At 38.2% G+C, this 19,421-nt stretch overlaps 1 protein-coding gene across 1 annotated transcript; it reads left to right on the top strand.

Annotated features, from left to right (window-relative positions):
* The first annotated feature begins 1,218 nt into the window (after positions 1-1,218).
* On the top strand, positions 1,219-19,010 carry LOC116382038 (natural resistance-associated macrophage protein 2-like). The gene is made up of 16 exons (XM_031844705.1): positions 1,219-1,466; positions 4,317-4,406; positions 5,192-5,349; positions 5,515-5,637; positions 8,698-8,817; positions 9,636-9,742; positions 10,499-10,569; positions 10,651-10,718; positions 10,966-11,121; positions 11,225-11,383; positions 11,514-11,600; positions 12,179-12,298; positions 12,590-12,739; positions 13,194-13,267; positions 13,341-13,494; positions 15,162-19,010. Exons 1-16 carry the CDS (start codon positions 1,424-1,426, stop codon positions 15,267-15,269), a joined length of 1,788 nt encoding a protein of 595 aa, XP_031700565.1. The 5' UTR covers positions 1,219-1,423; the 3' UTR covers positions 15,270-19,010.
* The last annotated feature ends 411 nt before the right edge of the window (positions 19,011-19,421 follow it).

Genomic DNA, 19,421 nt, shown 5'->3' on the forward strand with positions numbered 1-19,421 from the left:
CAAAGAGAGCATGTTCACCGTCTTTTGTAAAGCACAACAGTAAGCTCAATAGGAATGTAACACCACAAATGTCAGCCTCGTGGTGGAGCTAGAGGAAAAGTCATTGTCAAAAGACAGATTATTTGTTGTTTGTTTCAAACCTTGACATTAACGTTTAACTGAAATGTAGCACACAAAACAAATATCAGTTGGTATTTGTCTCCACCCAGTGGCTGTTCCTGCTCTGGTCACACTCTCCTTCGATATTAAACCATTTATTTTCTCTGCAGGACATGAAAAACAAAACACACCCCTCATTGCTGCTAGAGGGCGTTATAAACACCTGCAGCAGGATCAAGCTGGACATCATAACCTGTCTTTCAAACACATCCTTTCATTTTTATCAAATAATCCTCCAGAGTTTGGATTAAAGCAAATATAGCTAGCTGTATATTGGCCTTTACTAGGAACATTGCGGTAATACTGTGTCTTTGAGGTCATGCATTTGGGGGATTTAAATGATATACTGGGTATATTATAGGCTGATCTAGTATCTTAAGGGTGAATATTAATATAATACATATATACGTATATATATAATGTAATATAATATACATTTTGACAACTTGAAGGCCAACCAACAAAATAGATGAACTGAAAAATATCCATGATAAATAATTATTATAAATAATTTAATAAAATGAACCAGAGTTTTATTCCTTGCAGAGTGGAGAAGGCTTTGAACCATCATGTATTCACAAAATGGCAGACAATAAGAATAGATAATAGTTGTACTTTATTTTTTGGAATATATGAAGGAGAGAAACTAGAAGTGTGACCTCGTTAAATCCAAAGTAGAGCCACAACTGACTTTTTTATGATCGATTGGTTTGGGTTTATTATAAATTTGTGATTTAGGGATATACAAAATAAATTGATTGAACAAAAAAATAAACAAGGATCATATAACTCAACTGAACTAATCATTCTTCGATGGTATTATATAGTATATTTCTATACAGACACCGGTCTGTCTTATGTGTGCTTTTATTTTGGAATCTATAACAGCGAGTCTCGTTTCCTCGTGATCCAGGGTCAGCTCAGACTGCTTCACTGTGTAAACCGTGTCACGTGATAGAAACATGACACCTGGTTCATTTGCGAAACTTGTATCGGTTGTACTTTGTCCTCAGACAGTTTCCCCCATGCCCCCCCTCCCCCCCTCCTCCCTCACCTGTCAGGTGGGTCAACTTTTCACTCGGAGTGACGATGTTCAACATATGTGTCCAACCTGGCGGATGCTCGTGCTCTCCGGAAACTCCTCAGTGAAAATTAAACACAGGGAAGCGAGGAGGAGAACAAAGTGAACCATATTATGACCGGAATGTAGCTGCTTGTTCCGTTTGGTGTTTTGGAAGTTTTGAACAGATTTAAGAGACTATTAATGTCACAGAAGAAGAAGAAGATGTTTTCCTTCCTGCGGTCAGGTGAGTGTGTCTCAAGCAGTGTTGTAATTAAAGCCAGCAGTGGTGGAATGTAGCATTCACTCATGTGCTGTAGATACAAATCTGAGGTAGGCCTACTTGTATTTTACTTGTTTCATTGTATGCTGTTTTATTACTTCTACATTTCACTCGTGTAGCGTACTTGTTAACCAACAATTAAATAATTATTAATACAAATTAAGATTTTACGACAAAATGATAGGTTTAATGTAAATGATTGTTTTTAGTCCAAAAAGGTAAAATCATCCAATGTTTTACAAAAAAGCAAATATTAGACTATTTTTTAAAAGAATACTAATTTGTGTGTAAGAAATTGCATATATATAATTGTGTTGCACAATGAGAAATTTCACTTTGTTATCTATAAATATATTTATTTTGCTAAGATTTCTAATGCATGACTTTTACTTGTGGCAGAGTACTTTTACATTTTAGTGTTGGTAGTTTTACTTCATCCACAGTTTATAATCTTATCAAATGTTGAGATGTGACTTTCTCCTCACATGTCCCTTGATAAAACATTTAACATGTGATTTATAGTGTAACAACAGTTCCGATTGACTTCCTCATTCTTAATGGCATCCATAGTTTCCGTTGGTTTATAACAACATCCCCCATAAAGTTCTTACAGGAACATATTACTGTTTTGTTGAAGTGATGCTGACTTAACAACAGAGAACACAGAAGTCCTAGATTTCACTCCATATTAGGCTAATTGGTTGCAATCTGTTTGATTGCACTTCTATTTAGATATTTGCACCATTAAAGTATAATAGCAACTAAAATGGGCCCTAATCTTGTGGTTCTGGGCTTGTAGAGGATGTCAGGGTGTCAGAATCTAATTTTAAGACCTCTTGAAGTTTGTAATTTTCTTCATTAATTGATTAATAGTTGAGTCTGCACTCAGAGGCCACTCTAGGCCACTTGAATGCAATCCCATTAAACAGCTCAGCCATAGATTCCACCTTTACAAAGTTAATAATGTGCAGTTTTGAATGCCACCATCAGAGTTTTAATTTCTCGATATAGGTTGTTGAACTGGACTAAATAATATGTAAACACGTTAATGTTCTTCCCCCCTCACGTTTACATTGGAGACACCTCTTACTGTAATTCAGTCCAGATCAACATCAATGCAAACTTCAACCTCAATCATCTTAGATAAGACTAAGATAAGTACTGAGACAACGAAATGCACTTTAGCGTCTAAACCACCCGTGTCAAACTCAAGGCCCGCGGGCCGAATCCGGCCCGCCACGTCATTTTATGTGGCCGTGAATCCACCAGCAAAAAAAATCAAAACAATTTATTTTATTTTATTTATTTTGGAAAAAAAATAGTTAGACTTGAAAATAAAAGTATCCCCATGGTTGAAATTATGAGATAGAAAGTTGAAATTATGAAATAGCATGTTGTCTGTGTACTGACATTAAAACTATCACAACAGGTGGACAGGAGAGGGAACAGACCGTAAAGAGGTTCTCCAACAAGTGATTGAGTTGAAAAAGATCGACAAATAATCCCAAAATGTCCACGAAGAGAACAATTGATGCATAGGGAAGTAAATGTAATTTAAGATGGGAAAGCGAATACATGTCTGTGCTTGAAGGAGAAAAACGGGTCTGTCTTCAGTGTTATGATGTGTGTCGGTGATGTAGGAATACTATTCACGTCGGCATTTTGACACCAAACACGGAGCAAAATTTAGCCTCCAAGAAAAACATAAAATTGTCCAAGAATTAAAAGACAGAGTGCAATCACAGCAGAATAGATTTACAAAATCTACAGCCCAGTGCATGCTAAAGGTATGTGAGCAGGTGAGCTCCGACCAGATACAGACTTTTACAAATGTCAGTTTGTGAAGAAAGACCATCGCAGACCGAGTTCAGGAACTAGCAGCAATCTAACAACACAGCTAGCTAAGAGACGAGCAGGTACTCGTCTTCTTCATTAGCTGTTGATGAAAGCACAGACAACACGGACACAGAGCATCTATCCGTGTTTATAAGACCTGGCTCTCAGTGAGGAGCTCTTGGATGTAGCTGCCATGCAGAGGTGACAAAAATAGCTTTGAACAAAGTTAATGTAATAACTTGTGTTTGATATTTGTCTTTGTTATTTTCTTTAAAAGTTTGATCTTTGATAGAGTAATGTGGGTTTCTTAACCCTAATTAAAATTATTTATTATTTATTTATAATAACAGAAATGTGCTTAAATATAATTTTACATTTATATAACTGCATTTATATAACTGAAGTACAAAAAGCAATTTTATAAAATGTCAAAACAAAAAAGAGATTTACTGGATCAATGGATGATAATTATTCATTTATGAATGTGTGAAATCACTTGAATGTTGCAGCTGGTAACGCTGGGGCTCATTTGGAGTACTTTACATTGGCGGGTATTTTATAATCTATAATATTACATCACAATTTAATAGTTCATGATATTTTGTATTATTCTAAATCAGCAAAGTAACAAAAGCTGTGAAATAAATATGGAGGAGTAAATGCGACAATATATGCCCCCAAATTGTAGTGGTGTAAAAGAAATTCCTCAACCTCAAAATTGGACTTAAGTACAGTACTTGAGTATCTGTACTTAGTTACTATGCACACACAAGTGACCACTTGTGTGTCTCACTTGTGTGAGAAACCCAAAATACTGTCACTGCAAAGGTGGCATTATTATTACTTTGCAAAAAAGGCCTGCGACTGACAATAATGATTATCTTTGTACTTCTTTCTGATGGATCTCTGTGTGTGAAGGATTTTGTTCTGTGCACCTAAATCTTTTAAATCTCATTATAATAACCTGTTTGCTTCCAGTCAGAGACCCCCCTCCTGAGAACATCCACATCTCCTCTCTGCCTCCCAGTGTTCCCACAGATCAGGAGCCTGAACAGACTGGAGGACAAGGTGAGGATGTTTGTTTTGTCGTCACTTTTTGTTGTGTGTCAGGAGAGGTGGCTCCCCTGACACACAACAAACTCATTGTATCACTGATGTATCTCTGTTCATCCAATACTCTTCATCTGGCTGCCTTCACTTACCAAGAACTTGTCACCGTGCAGCTATATTTAGAGCATTATCTAGTTGTTAGCGATTGACCGTCACTTTGATCCAGACTGAAATATCTCTCGAGAACTATCTGATGGATTGCCATGAAAGTTACAATCACAGAGGCAATTCAGAGTTTTTAACAAGGGAAAAGAAAAAAGCATTGTAGTTATTTTTAACTAACAATAAAAAACAGAAATAAATCAATTAAGATCAAATAAAATAAGAGTACTAGATGAATTAGCACTCTGCTAATGAACAGAGACGACGTCTTTACAATGTTTTTGCTGTCATCAAATGTGTAAATGTGCTGGAGTCATTCACTGTGCGTTTACTGCCGTGTATGATCTGTGTGTGATATGAATCACGCACAAGCACTTTGATAACCCAAAGTTATTATCATTGTTGTTGTTGTTATTATTTATTTGTCTATTATTGTGGAATTTCTTCTTCTTCTTGTTGTTGTTTCTTATTGACCATATTATTTATCATTTTAAAGAGGTGAGAGAGCCAGGGCAGATGCATTTCATTGCATTTGAATGTAAAACATTGGAACTGTTTAATGTATATGTGAATAAACCTGAACTTGAGTCCTTGTGGGGATTAGTTCTTGTCATTTCACCATGTTTTCTGTCACATTTCAGCCGATGACATGGAGGAAGAGAAAGCAGTGATCCAGACCACACACACACACGGAGCGTCCGCCCCCTCCCCCTCGGTCTTCCTCCAGAAACAGAATAATGAGCCTGTTTCGAGTACTTACTTTGAACAGAGGGTCCCTGTTCCTGAGGAGGACAGCGAGGTAATCCATGAGTCCAAGAAAGGGCCAAATAAGAAAGCCTGTATTAAAAGTTATGCCAATTTCCAGTTTAGACCGCTGTTTGTTTTTGATAGGTTGATAACCATCAGCATGCAGTATAGTATGTAAAGATGTCAGTGTCACAGCTTGTGTTTCTGTATCCTATAGGGGGGGTTTAGTTTCTGCAAGCTGTGGGCCTTCAGTGGGCCGGGGTTTCTGATGAGCATAGCCTACCTGGACCCAGGTAACATCGAGTCTGACCTGCAGTCTGGTGCTAAAGCTGGCTTCAAGGTAACTAAAGTAATGCTTGGACCACAATAACTGACACTGACTGTTGTGTTCACTTTATTCTTGGTTGATTAGGAATGACTTGATGTGTGCTTGAATGAATTTGCATGATATTAAGTGGATTACATAAAATAATCAAACTGTGTTCTACTGTTATGTGTCACGTGAGGCAAAGCTCTTCATGTGTTAAGCAGAAACTTCAATAACCAGTTTAGTTTATAATTAGGTAATGCTTTATTTCTGTCCTTTGATGTTTCATGAAAAAGCTACACACCTGTTATAGTTAAAATAGAGACAAAGCGGGTCACCTGAGGTAAACATATAATCCAACATATATGAAGAATAAAGTTTACAAAAAAACACTTAAATAGCAGTCTAAAAAGCAGTCTCTGTTTTCCCTATATAATTTACACCAAAATTCAACCAAATTACATAGTTCTGTTTAGGAAATAATGTATCCCTAAAATAAATCTTTACCTTTAATTGCAGATGTCTCAGAAACATTCATTTGGACAGCAAAAATAATTTCACTGGATTTACAGCCCTACTGCTGCTAAAATCTGTGAAAACAAATACTACCTACAACTGTCACTTCCAATCACATAATGTTATTACAGTAGTTGTAGTAGTAGACCTGACAGGATAAGATTGGTTTGCATGTTGTCGGCATGCCTTTAAACAGGAAAGACTGTACATAATGTGGGCTGGGTTATAATTATAAGCTGCTGGAAATAACTTGACTGGTAGGATAACAATGTAATTCAACAAGTTGAAAAATGACACAACTTCCTAGCGACCAATTCATTGTGTCCTTAATCACTGCCAGACATGCAGCTTCCCTCTCACTCTGCTGTTTGTAATCTGTCACCATTCAGTCAAGTAAACTATACTAACAATAATACTTCTCGAAGGACAGGTCACTTTCATTCTATCTCAAACTGGCTCGACATTAGAGAGTCTCACGGTACTGCAGGTCAAAGTTTAATAAAGGGGAACTTTGTCCTGCAAACACTGGAAGCACATTCCTGAAGTTGTTAGTCACAGGAGCTTTGAATAAAGTGAATGAGAGGTGGAGTGAATATTCACAGAAAGTGACCGAGCCCTCAGCCTTAAAGCCTGACTGTCCAGTTTTCCAGTTAAGGCTGCAAAATATTGGCAAAACAAATCAAATTATTTGTGTCTATAAAGTACTTAACATTCCAATATTGTTGGGACGAATCTATTCTAGAAACAGCTAAAGCGTTTTTTAAAAAACTTTAGTGTTAAAAGAAAGACAAGAGAACTGTCCCAGACAATATCTGGTCTTCTATCAGGGTATTATTATTGTGTTGAAACAGAGTCGCACATGAGTGAAAGTTAAACTTCCCTAGCAGCATGACGTAAGAACAAAACACTTCATTCATCTTTTTGAGATTTTTCACATTAAAAAATAACTGAAGTATGTAACATCTGAAATTACCAATCGCATGTAATGTTATGTAAACCTGTAAAGTTTGAGTGAGGAATTCAAGTTGTAGGAAGGACTTGAGAATGTGTCAAAAAATGATTGCACAAATTAGACTCGGACTAACTCTTCATTAAGCCGTCTAATTTTAAATTTTTTGTAGCGACCTTAGTCCGCAGAGAAACCACATGTCCAACAAAAAACCAGCTACATCTCTTCTTGTTCAATATAGCCGAGGCAAAACTGCCTCGGCTATATTGAAATATAAAATAATAAATCGCAGAGAAAGTCAGAGATGACAGAAAGTTGTTTTCACTTCATTCCTCTTGCTGTCTGTGATTACTTTGTGTTATAATGCAGCCAAATTCACAATATATTTGTTCTCATTTATAAATTTTTCTCTTTCAGAAAACTGAACGAGTAGTTAATAGTGATTTAATTGTCTTTGATTAACAAGCAGTCACAACAGAGCTGCTGCGCTGATGAAATAATTTCATAATCGGGACATTGTCTGACGGAATCAACATAAATCCAGGTCGATGACAGCAGTTCCTTGAAACTGTTCTGCACACTGAACCGCAGGAGGTAAAGCAGTTGAAAGAAATCGTTTACTTGGTAGGAAGTTCAAGGCAGAGTCAGGCGGACCTGAGAACGAAGGCTGAAACGCCAAGAGTGGGTAGTACATTAATCGATCTGGCAAAAAACGGAGTGATCGCAGAGAAGATTTGAGGCGACAATAAGTCCCTCTTAACTTTTCAGAGAAACTCAGAGCACAATCGTTTGGTGAAAGCTCTGTTTTTCCCATACACACTGAAACACAAAGCCAGCGGTTAAAGACACTGTGGTAAAGCCCTGTTTTTGTGTGAGAAAAAAGTAAGAGTTGAAACAAAGAGGAAAGAATGTACAGATTCTTGACACTAATGGGCTGTAGGCCGTCGTAAAAAAAGCCACACAAATCAGGTTGTACAATCTTGCCTAGAACAAAATCACCAAGCAGTGTACTCGCATAGCAGCTGCTGAGTTGCTGAGAGGTACAGCAGTGTGTGAACTGGTAGTTCTGTTAGCAGTTAGCCAAACACACTGTTGGTTTTATCGCTGTGTGTCTAAGCGCAGAGTAGCAGCTGGTGGTCGCTGCTCTTAACCGGCCCAGTGAGTGAGGAGTCAGCAGTCAATGACAGTATAAAACAGGCCATAAAAGATGTTTTTGAGAAAGTGTGAATCACCGCAACGACGAGAGTTCCTTGAGCATGCAGCCATAACTGGCCACCCAAAATTATTTTAATTAGTTTGCTGCAGCAGAATGCGAGATTTGCCGCGGACAGACAGAGGTGCACACTCACTCACGAACGCATGGATGCACGCAAACACGAATGGCACTCTGTGTCATTAAAACGTCTGCCATGAGAAAGGTCTGTTGATATAATTTCCATAATAAATGTGTAAATAAAATTAGCAAAACATTCACAAGACTTTCTTCACAGGTTAACAGAGGTGGATTTACAAGTATAAATTCTTGAATTATTTGTTAACGTCATTTCACAAACGTATTGACCCTCATTTGAGCTCATGAAGAGGGCCAATTAACAGATGATGCCTGTCTCTTGTTCTGGTCTTGTCAGCTCCTCTGGGTGCTGTTGACAGCCACCATCACCGGTCTGCTGCTGCAGCGGCTGGCGGCTCGGCTCGGCGTCGTCACCGGGATGCACCTGGCCGAGGTCTGCAACCGCCAGTACCACACGGTGAGATATCAGTAATCTCTGCTGTTTCCATGAAATATCTACAGCGCCTGCTAACACTCACTGTGGTCGCTGTTTTCATTTATGATAAGCTTTCCCAATAATCAGCAGCAATGCAGAAATGATCTGAGAGGCTATAAGCAGAAGTAGCACTTGGAAATAGTTTTCAAAACTGAGAAAATGTGTTTAAATGTACAGTTAAATCCAGAGTGACTTGTAAAAATGCCTCCGCTTCCTGAAGTGGAACTGTGAACCACATGGCTGAAAACACATGTGACCAGCCCTTTTGTTCTCTGGAGCTTAACTACTGTGTTTCTGCTTCACACATTTTAAGAGGCTCCAATGCATGTGAGCAACAATTACAGGGAGCTGCATGAAAGTAGCATTTTCTGATTGCCCAGTCGGTCCAGTCAGTGTTCATGTACATAATCTATTTTAAAGTTTAAAGCTGTGAGCATTTCACTGACTATGAATTAGAAAGGGACCAATGCAAGGTACTAATTAGTGTTATTTATATCACTGAATTTCCTTGAAAACCATTTGAATTTATGTGGTTTTAATTTTTTTAAATTGTACAATTTTAATTATTTAGCTACAGATATTCAGATTCAGACACAATTCAAGTGTTTCCAGTCACTCACCTGATCTTTTCTTCAAACTGTAACCTGATAGAACAGAGGTCTGACCAGCTTCATTCGACTCGGTTGATTATCTTTTAGAGCCCAGATGTTCGTGTGAATTTCTCATCTTGAATATTGGTGAAACTGTTGTTAGCGTGGTGTGTTTTTCTCTAAATAATCACACCTGTGTCGTCTGTCCAGGTGCCTCGTATCATCCTGTGGTTGATGGTGGAGCTGGCGATCATCGGCTCAGACATGCAGGAGGTCATCGGCTGCGCCATCGCTTTCAACCTTCTTTCCTCCGGCAGGTAATGTGAACAGACAGTCATACTATTTTAGATTAGATTATTATTACTCCTGCATTAATGTAAAATTATTTTACTGTTGTAGTTGGTTGAAGTAATATTAACTAATAATTACTTTCATTATGGATCAATCTGCTGATTATTTTCTCCATTAACCAATTGATTGTTTGGTTTGTTGTTTAACCAGAGCTCAAAGTGACATCTATTACATTTATTTTGTCCGACCAGCAGTCCAAATCTCAACATTATTAATATATATATATTAAATTCAATATTAGATCATTAAATCATTAGAAAAATTAAAAGGAAAAGCGGCAAATCTTCACATTTGTGAAGCTGTAACCATGACATGTTTTTGAATGGAAAAAGACTTAAACGATTAACAAAATAGTTGCCAACTAATTTTCTGTCAATCAACTAACTGACTAATTGTTTCAGCTGCACTTGTATATACTGTTGGTTTAAAGTTTAATTCATAAGAAAAAACTATTCATCATATTTTACAAGCTCTTCTGTTTTCTAAAAATCTTAATTTATAAAGTAACTAAAGCTGTCAGATAAATGCAGGGAAGTAAAAACAATATTTTAAGTTTAAAATGGCAAAAAAAGTAAAGTACAAGTACCTCAAAACTGTACTTTGTTACATTCCACTACTGCCTCTGGGACGGAGTCACAGTTTGATGAGTGCTTTAAAATGTCTTGATTGCCTCTTTGGTGTTGTTTGTGTGTGTTTGTGTGTGTGTGTGTGTTCACCCATAGGATCCCCTTGTGGGGTGGTGTCCTCATCACGATCATCGACACGTTTGTCTTCCTCTTCTTAGACAAGTATGGTAGGTTGTGGTCATGCTCTTACAGGGAAATATGTCGCCATAACAACAATAAATATAACATCCTCATTTCTGTCTCTGCAGGCCTGAGGAAGCTGGAAGCCTTTTTCGGTTTGCTCATCACCATCATGGCCATCACCTTTGGATATGAGGTACAAGCATTCCCATATCTGCAGACAGGGCTGAGTAGAACATGTTTTCCTAAACATTTCTCCTCCACCCATATCTATGTTTTTCTGGGTGTCACTTGAGGGTTGCAGCAATGAATTTGCCCTCAAAGAGTTGGAATAAGGACTTCCTTTTCTGAAGCAACTTTGTGGTCACACTGTGTATCCAAATCTGGACTGATTATTATCGTCTTATCATTAACATCTACATGCACTGCTTTCCCTTTGGCAGTATGTGACGGTGAGTCCAGACCAAGGCCAGCTGCTGAAGGGGATGTTCATGCCGTACTGCGAGGGCTGCGGGCCCGTTCAGCTGGCTCAGGCCGTCGGCATCGTGGGAGCCGTCATCATGCCTCACAACATTTACCTCCACTCTGCTCTTGTCAAGGTGCGATCAACTGCTGGATGTCTATGGCATTCCCCCTTTGTTTTAATCAACTTTATGAAACTTGTATCAACAAAACATCATAACTGTCCAAATGTCCTCTCAGTCTCGAGAGGTGGATCGGTCGAACAAGAAAGAAGTAAAAGAGGCCAACAAATATTTCTTCATCGAGTCGACCATCGCGCTGTTTATCTCTTTCCTCATCAACGTGTTTGTGGTGGCTGTCTTTGCGGAGGGTTTCTATGGACGCACAAACCAAGAGGTGGTGAGTATCTCTGCACCCGCTCTCATAATCTAAGAAGAGTGACATTTCATGACGTCTTTTAGAAGGTAAAAATTGTGTGTGTTTCTTTTCTTTGGCTGCTTTGCTACAGACGTGTGTTTTTTTATTCCAGTACAGCGTCTGCAATCAAACAGGAAGTCCTCATTCACATATTTTCCCTTTGAACAATGAAACTCTAGAGGTGAACCTCTACAAAGGGGTAAGTTCAGCTCAGTAAATTAACTTGAGGTTGGATTTTCTTGACTAAGCAATATCAATTAAATCAGTTACAAGGCTCTCGTCAGCTGTTAAGTAGTGGAGGCAGATTTATATTTTTTGTATTTTTACTCAAGATTTTAGAATGCAGGACATTTCCTTGTACTAGAGTATTTCTACACTGTGGTTACTCTTACTTAAGTAAAAGATCTGACTACTTCCTCCACCACTGAGTACAAGTTAAGCTCCAAAAACCCTGCCTACACAACCCAGTAACATCCCAGTTTGGAATGCAGGTTTTCGCAAAGTTAATAAATATTACAAGATAAAATATGTTATGCTCTCTATGAACTCCTGAGGGAAATATCTGTGTCTGTCTGCTGAGCAAGTTGAGTACTTGTCAAAACAATGAGATGAAAGATGCTAAAACGCTCTTAAGTTGAAGTAAAAGTGATACTTCTCTGTAGTTTCTTCATTATGATCATTCCTCTCCTGTTTTTATTGAGCAGCGTGGGACTTTACTGGTGAGTTTAACGCCGCTGTTGAGTTGACCAGCGTCCGTGTTCGTGTGTCTGTTTTCAGGGAGTGGTGCTCGGCTGTTTCTTTGGCCCGGCAGCGCTCTACATCTGGGCCGTGGGGATCCTTGCAGCTGGTCAGAGCTCCACCATGACTGGAACGTACTCCGGCCAGTTTGTCATGGAGGTTAGTGGAAGAGGGAGGAATCGGCCGTATGCACAAAAACACACATGTAACACAGTGGAAATGTCAGCCCTGTTGTTTAACTTCATCACCATCAAACATCAGACAGTTGTTTTACCCATTTAGTTCTTTAGTTGTGGCCTAGTTTTGGTATCTTTACATCAAAATGTCTTTGTGGAATCATGCTTTATTAATTTGAGCGAGGTAAAGATATGCACACTGTTTGCTTTGCTGTCACAAAAAAGTGCAGTTCTCTTGTAAATGTCACAGAACTATGTGTTTTCCTGTCCTCAGGGTTTCTTGAACCTGCGCTGGTCGCGTTTTGCTCGGGTGTTGTTGACCCGCTCCATTGCCATCACTCCCACCCTGCTGGTGGCCATCTTCCAGGACGTGCAGCACCTGACGGGCATGAATGACTTCCTCAATGTGCTGCAGAGCTTGCAGGTCAGGCTAACGTGAAAGCTTGTTCACTGGCAGCTTCACCAACATCTCTCCACCTTCACTTGCTTCATCTTTCCTGCATATCACCTTTACTTCACCCTTTGTTCTCATTCATTCAATCAAAAAGTAGCACATTAATATGATTCAAATACTTTATTCAAGCAAATAGGACTGAGTTAAATAACTGGCTCCACTTTGGAATAGCCACATTTTGGATCTCACAGTCTAATACATTTCTTGTTCTTGTTTTTAATCATGTAGCCACAATAATAAAAGCTTTTTAACTGTACTTTAACAAAGCAATGTGCCTTATACTTTGGGGGTTTCGGGGAATCCAATCCCTCTCAATAAGAAGAAATATCTGTTTTAACTGTTATTTGAAATACCTGTTCATTGCTGTCTTGAAATGGTATAAACTACATTTTAATATTATAACATATTCATTCTTCTCTCACAGTTGCCATTTGCCCTCATTCCCATCCTCACTTTTACCAGCATGCCATCTCTCATGAATGAGTTTGCCAACGGATTGTAAGTTTATCTACATCATAAAGACAAATGATAATTGTCTCTTCAAACACACTCATTCCTCTTTTCCCTGCAGAGTGTTTAAGATCGGAGGAGGACTCGTGATCGTGATCGTGTGCGCCATCAACATGTACTTCGTCGTGGTCTTCGTGACCTCCCTCAACAGTGTGTGGCTGTATGTGATGACAGGATTCCTCTGCATAGCATACCTGACATTTGTGGGATATTTGGTAGGTAACATTAGGGTTGTTGCTTCATTGTGAAACTTAAAACTGGTTCCCGCGACTTAATCTTCAACTATAAGTGCAGTCAGAGTATGTCACAGAGCATGGTCACAAAACCAGAGAATGCTGTCTGGTCTGTTGATATTTACAATATTGTTGCTGCTTTTACCCGTCTGTTATTATTCTAATAACTGGGAAAATCCGATAACCCTTCTCATGCCAGGGGATTCGAAGATGGTTGAAAGTTTCAGGAAAAATCGTATAATGTTAGGGAAGTATAAAACATCTTTTGTATCTTATTATCCGTGATCACTGGGATAAATAATTAACGTAGAGATGAAACAATTAGTTGATTAATAAAACAGTCGATAGAAAACATATCTGTCTTGATAATCAATCATTTTTTAAAGCAACAATGCCAAAAATGTCAATTTCAGGACTGTTGGTTGGACAAAACATCTTTGAAAAAACTCACTATTTTCTGGCATTTTATAGAACAAACGATTAATGGAGAATATAATAAGCAAATAATAAAACAATCATCGTAATAGCGATAGTAGAATACAACATTTTCTTCAGTACTTCCCAGCAGTGATGGTAATTCTTTATAAATTTAAAGAAAAATATAATATTGTTACATCACACAGCAACATAGTTCACCATTTGACATTGCATCTTAAACATATATAATCTTATTTTATATTTTTTCATTAAAACCTGATGAGCTTCATAAACTTTCTGCACTGAACAACTGTTTGAATCCAATTAAGAACTAGATGGCAAATCATTTTGTGCAGTTAAATGCACTCAGCGATCAGGCAGAACCTTGGTGCCTTATCAGTATCTTCAGGGTCTATTCTGCATAATATTAGTGGGATTTTTAACCAATCCATGAGTTTTGATACTCTCATTAAGGTGCGGACTCAATCATGTTTCTTTCACCCCAGAAACATAGCCAAATTTGGGTCTGTTGTGTTGAGAAATGAAAGGGAGATGCCAATAAATGCTTTTATCTCATCACATGTGGACTACTATAATTCTCTTTTTTACCTGCCTTTATAAAGCCTCCATACTCCATTTTACGAACTGTCCAAAATGCTCCCTTTAGGCTCATAACACGATCCAACAGATGGTCACACATTACGCCTAATTTAACCTCTGAACTGGTTTCTTGTTAATTTTAGAGTTCATTTTAAAATATTGGTGTTCACTTATAGAGCCAAGAATATCACAGACCTTCTGCACTCCAACACCACAACCTGAGCTCTTAAGTCCTCTACCCAGCGTTTTTTACATGTACCTCGGATACATTTTAAGCGTCGGGGAGATTGTGCTTTCCAGTCGGCAGCCCTAAGCTATAAGCTGTAATAGTCTCCCAATAATCTTGATGTCTTTGGTCTCAATGGAAAAAATGCTAAAAACCCATCTGATCAGCATTGTAGCATGTGGCATTTTATGTTTTATCTTGTGCCTTTTCTCTCTTTTCCCCTTTCATCGTTTATTTGATTTTACTTTTTTTATTTTATTTTATTGACTGTGAAGGACTTTGTGACTGGTTTCTGTCAAAGGTGCCACATACATAAATGTTGATTGCATGCTTGCTCATACTGAATATGTGATGTTTGTCTGATCAATGGACTGATACATTTTTAATCTCTCTGTCTGTGCTGCAGGCGTGGTTGTGTCTGATAGCTCTGGGAGTTTCCTGCCTTGATCCGACCACCAGGAGAGGGAACGACACAACCATCCTGATCGAGCGGCGGCCAGAGTTTGACTCCTGAATCACATATGGACCTTTTTTTCCAAAAGTGCAGCTGTGAGCAACCCGACGGTCTTCTCTTCCACCATATTTAGCCTCCTTTGCCTATTTATTAATAATAGAAGTTCAGAAATTAATTAAATAGATGTTTTTATTTAGTAAACAAGAAACTGGTATTGTCAATGTCTGTATCTTTAGTCACAGCCCAAATACTGATTTTACAAAACAATTAAGATATGTTTTGTCAACTTGACTGGTTTACAGGTGTGAATGAGGTTATACTGTAACGCTGGTTACAACTAGAGTTAAGTATAAACCTGATAGTTGCTAGATGGAGCATACTGCTTCGTCTAGTCCACTTTAATGCCCGCCTTAACAGTAGGACAACTGAAGACTGAAAACAAAACGTGATACATCGCCTCACAACTTAACCTCCCTGTTTTACATTATAACACTCTGACATTATTATTATTGCAGGCACGGTGCACCATGAAGGTCCCTTTCTAAACTACAAAACAGAATACGGTTAATTGAATTATGAAAACTCAATAAACATGAGAAAAATAAGGTAATCCACCAAATATAATTTAGCAAAAATAAATCTGTGTACAATGATGGAAAACCAGTAGACGATATGGCCTAGAATACCACATTTCTTAAGTACTTCGCAGCAGTAATATAAGTACATTTTCTAATGATATAATTAATTACCCAGATAATTGATACCTGGACCCAGATAACCAATGAAAAAACACAACAGATAAGCTATAATGACACCATGACTGTAATTTTTAAGTGTGTAACATCTCTCGACAGTCAAATATAAATGACTTTTGTAAATCAAAATGAAGACTTTTGTTTGGGGAAACTGAATTCAGTGCACTTTAAGACTCCGTGCAGTCTCTCTTTTGAACACAGGGAGGCAGTGCAGGCCATCGAAGACACTCCTCTGATACAGTAAATGTCTCACCACCAGAGCCGAACAACACAACACATTAAATGACAAGGTGTGTTACATCACGTTTTATGAGTTGCATCACGTTTTCTGTTGTCGTTACAGCTGCACAGGAATAGCATTCTTCAAACAAATGCAGTGTCATTGGCTGCAGTGATTTGACTGCTAAGCTCCTGTACAATCAGTTTAAATTTGAAATGCCTGAGGTGACGGTATGTCTGAAGATTTACAACTATTGTGCAACTGCCAGCAAGCACTGCTGGTTTCGGTATTGCTTGAATTCCAGTCCTGAAGTGCTTCAGCATTTGCAAGCCCAGTAGAGGGACAGGTTTTTCTTTGCATTGTGGCGGGGAACTTTTTTCTTTTTTTTCTTTTCCTGTCATGGAGGCAGAGTTATGTAAGAGAGGAGAGTCTTCCCACCGCCCCTCTCTGTTTTTGTTTTTCTCAATGAGCCAATGTCTCCCTGCCTAGGCCTCACAGCCTGTCCAGTAGGCCCCTTTCCTGGAAACATAGCCTAGCAGAGGCCACTCAGGGGCAGGCCTGCAGAGGTGGGAGGGTAGAGGAGGCAGTGAGGGAGGGTGGGCGCTTCCAGCAAATCACATGATTGTAGACCCTACAGCCCCAGCCCTACTAGAGGCTCAGATGCTGCAAGTACATTTCAACAGCTAGTTTGTCATCAACATGATTGGATGTAGCAATGCATGGCAGAGTGCATGAGGCTGTGGATTCCCAGGTGTGATATGTAGAAATAGAACCACACCGCCAGATGGATATGGAGTGTATTTGTGTGTGTGTGTGTGTAAGGGGTAAATGTTATTTTTGCCATTAATGTCAACATCTCCACAGCTTTTTTTGCCATGCAGTATAACTTGTTGAATAGTTTTGTACAGAATATTTCTGAATTGTTTCTCCCATATTTACAATTGATTTGCATTAATATGATATAATAAGCTATTTTAACAGTGTTGTATTTGTGTATTTGCTTTAATGTGTCGACAGGTAACAGATTTGCAGATGTAAGTCAACGATATGTTTTTGCAAAAAGATCTCCTTGATGAATTTGTAATAGCAAAAGCCCCGTGTTGTTGTATTACTGTTGCTTGCCAGAACTGACAGATTTTTATGAATTTCAATCATAAAAATCATTAAAGTCGTTATCGAATTGTAAACAATCCCAGTGAACAAACACAATAAACTACAGCACAGGAATGCAGGAATTGTGTTATACAAAAAAAAAAACTCGCATAAACTTGCATATCATATACTTTCCTTTCACTCTGTGAATATGAATCTCAGGTTTGAAATGTGCCAGACGTAGGCTTGAATTCTCCGTTCCCCTCATGTTTTTTTACATGCATTATTTCTGTTAACTGGTGAAAGATGGATGTAGGTTTAACTTGTACCTGATGTTTGAAGTCACATGCTTTGGAAAGCTTTTTCCAGGGGTACAACAACGGCAGCACCGCTCAGGGCCTCAAACGCCAGCTTTCTCCTTTTGCTCTTCTTCTCAGAGGAACGCAACATTATAAGAAGGAGAGGGCAAGACGCACCAGAGATCAGGCAAATTGATTTAGTAAACGGTGGCATCAGCTCTAAACCGTATGACTTTTTCCAGCTGTGCGGCCCATACTTATTTTGTATATATTTTTACACAGATCTGTCAGTGCTGCCCTAAAACGCCCGACACCAGGAATGCAAACAGCGGAGCCATTCTTGTTTATGTCTTGCATTGTGGCCACTGTGGGCACTGGCTGAGCTTGTGGTGTGAGGGGCCCACATGTGTTTGGAATGGATAGTGGTTAGTTCAACTGTGTAGTTATTCCTTTATTAACAAATAGATTTTATTGGTTCTTTCTGAGTTTTTCATCTAAACTGTTTTAAGGCTGTATGCAGTTAGTGTTCTCTCTACCACTCGTGTGTTTAATGCGCTTAGATATTGCAAATATCTGCTGTTGCTCAACTCCACATCACAGGTGCTCAACATCAGTGTTCATTTACTCAAGAGGTTTCAGACAATACGAAGGCGCTGAAGAACCTCCATGCTGTAAATATCTGGGGACCCACTGGTTAACCATATTGCCTAATATGATTTATAAACCACTTCTATTTATGCAAAATGTGCTTTAGATCTCTTCAGATAGTGAACAATTATTATAAAATACACAGGATTTGTCTGCAGCTGAGTACAATTTATTTTAATCAAAAACAATAGAAACAATAGAAATGTTTGTCACTTTTTCTCCTAGATTTAGAACTAAATAATGACCTACATAGTTGATTAAATATGATACTTTTTATACTATATTTTTATATGATATACCTGTAATGTTAATGATCATCAGTCCCATGGTAAAGTAACTGCATATAGAGCCTGTTGTTGCACAAATGTTTGGAGATTGCCATAATGCAGTAGTTCCCAGAGAAAAGTCCCCCAGCAGGTTTCTGGCAAAAACAAGTTCCAGTTTCATTTTCTTATTGTGTCAGTTAAGGGAAGCAAACTGAGAGAGAAAATAAAAAAATAAAAAAGAGCCTGGGTCATTGGTTTCACTCTGCCCTCTGTTACCTCCACACATAAAGTACTACTGAGGACAGTTGGTATGGAGATACTTCTACCAACAAAACTCCTCTGGAGTTCATCCATCTGCTGTTGCATGCATCAAACTGTAGGTTTAGTGTTGACTGAATATATCCTTTGAAAGGTTAATAAATAAGCCTCAAAACTAATTTGGGTTTCCTTGCTAATCCGAGGTTGTGATATGAAGTTTGTTTGTAAACTAAAAGGATACCCCTCTGTAGCTTAACATGTAAAGCCTACAATTAGCAACTTCCAGACAATAATAGCCTACCAGTTTTGGGATATATATTAAAGTCAACGATTAACCTACTTTTTTTGGAGATAATTGTGGCTCATTAATAATATATCTAACTCCTCTGGTACAATGATTGAAGTTGAACAACAGTCAAAAAATGTTGATACAAATACTAAATTATTAGTCTATATTTATGTGAAATATAAACAAAAAAGAAACCAAATTAAACTTAAACAAATTACAATTTCAACGAAAGATATATTACTCTCCTTGTATATAATGTGAACGAATCATATGTTAATGCAGTAGCAAAAATCAACACTATGTTTAACATAATTAACAAATAACGTGATCTCATTTGTAAAATCAGCGCTGGAATGTGTTCGACGGTGCAGCGCATGCAGAACGG

Source organism: Anarrhichthys ocellatus, unplaced genomic scaffold (assembly GCF_004355925.1).
Source record: "Anarrhichthys ocellatus isolate YVR2014 unplaced genomic scaffold, GSC_Weel_1.0 scaffold5, whole genome shotgun sequence".
Classification (NCBI taxonomy): Eukaryota; Metazoa; Chordata; class Actinopteri; order Perciformes; family Anarhichadidae; genus Anarrhichthys; species Anarrhichthys ocellatus.

Bases quoted from the DNA above. Each gene is read 5' to 3' on its own strand.
- LOC116382038 (XM_031844705.1), top strand. From the start codon at position 1,424: ATGTCACAGAAGAAGAAGAAGATGTTTTCCTTCCTGCGGTCAG. The intron at 1,467-4,316 runs GTGAGTGTGTCT...GTTTGCTTCCAG, and splicing joins GTTTTCCTTCCTGCGGTCAG to TCAGAGACCCCCCTCCTGAG. The intron at 11,601-12,178 runs GTAAGTTCAGCT...GTCTGTTTTCAG, and splicing joins AGGTGAACCTCTACAAAGGG to GGAGTGGTGCTCGGCTGTTT.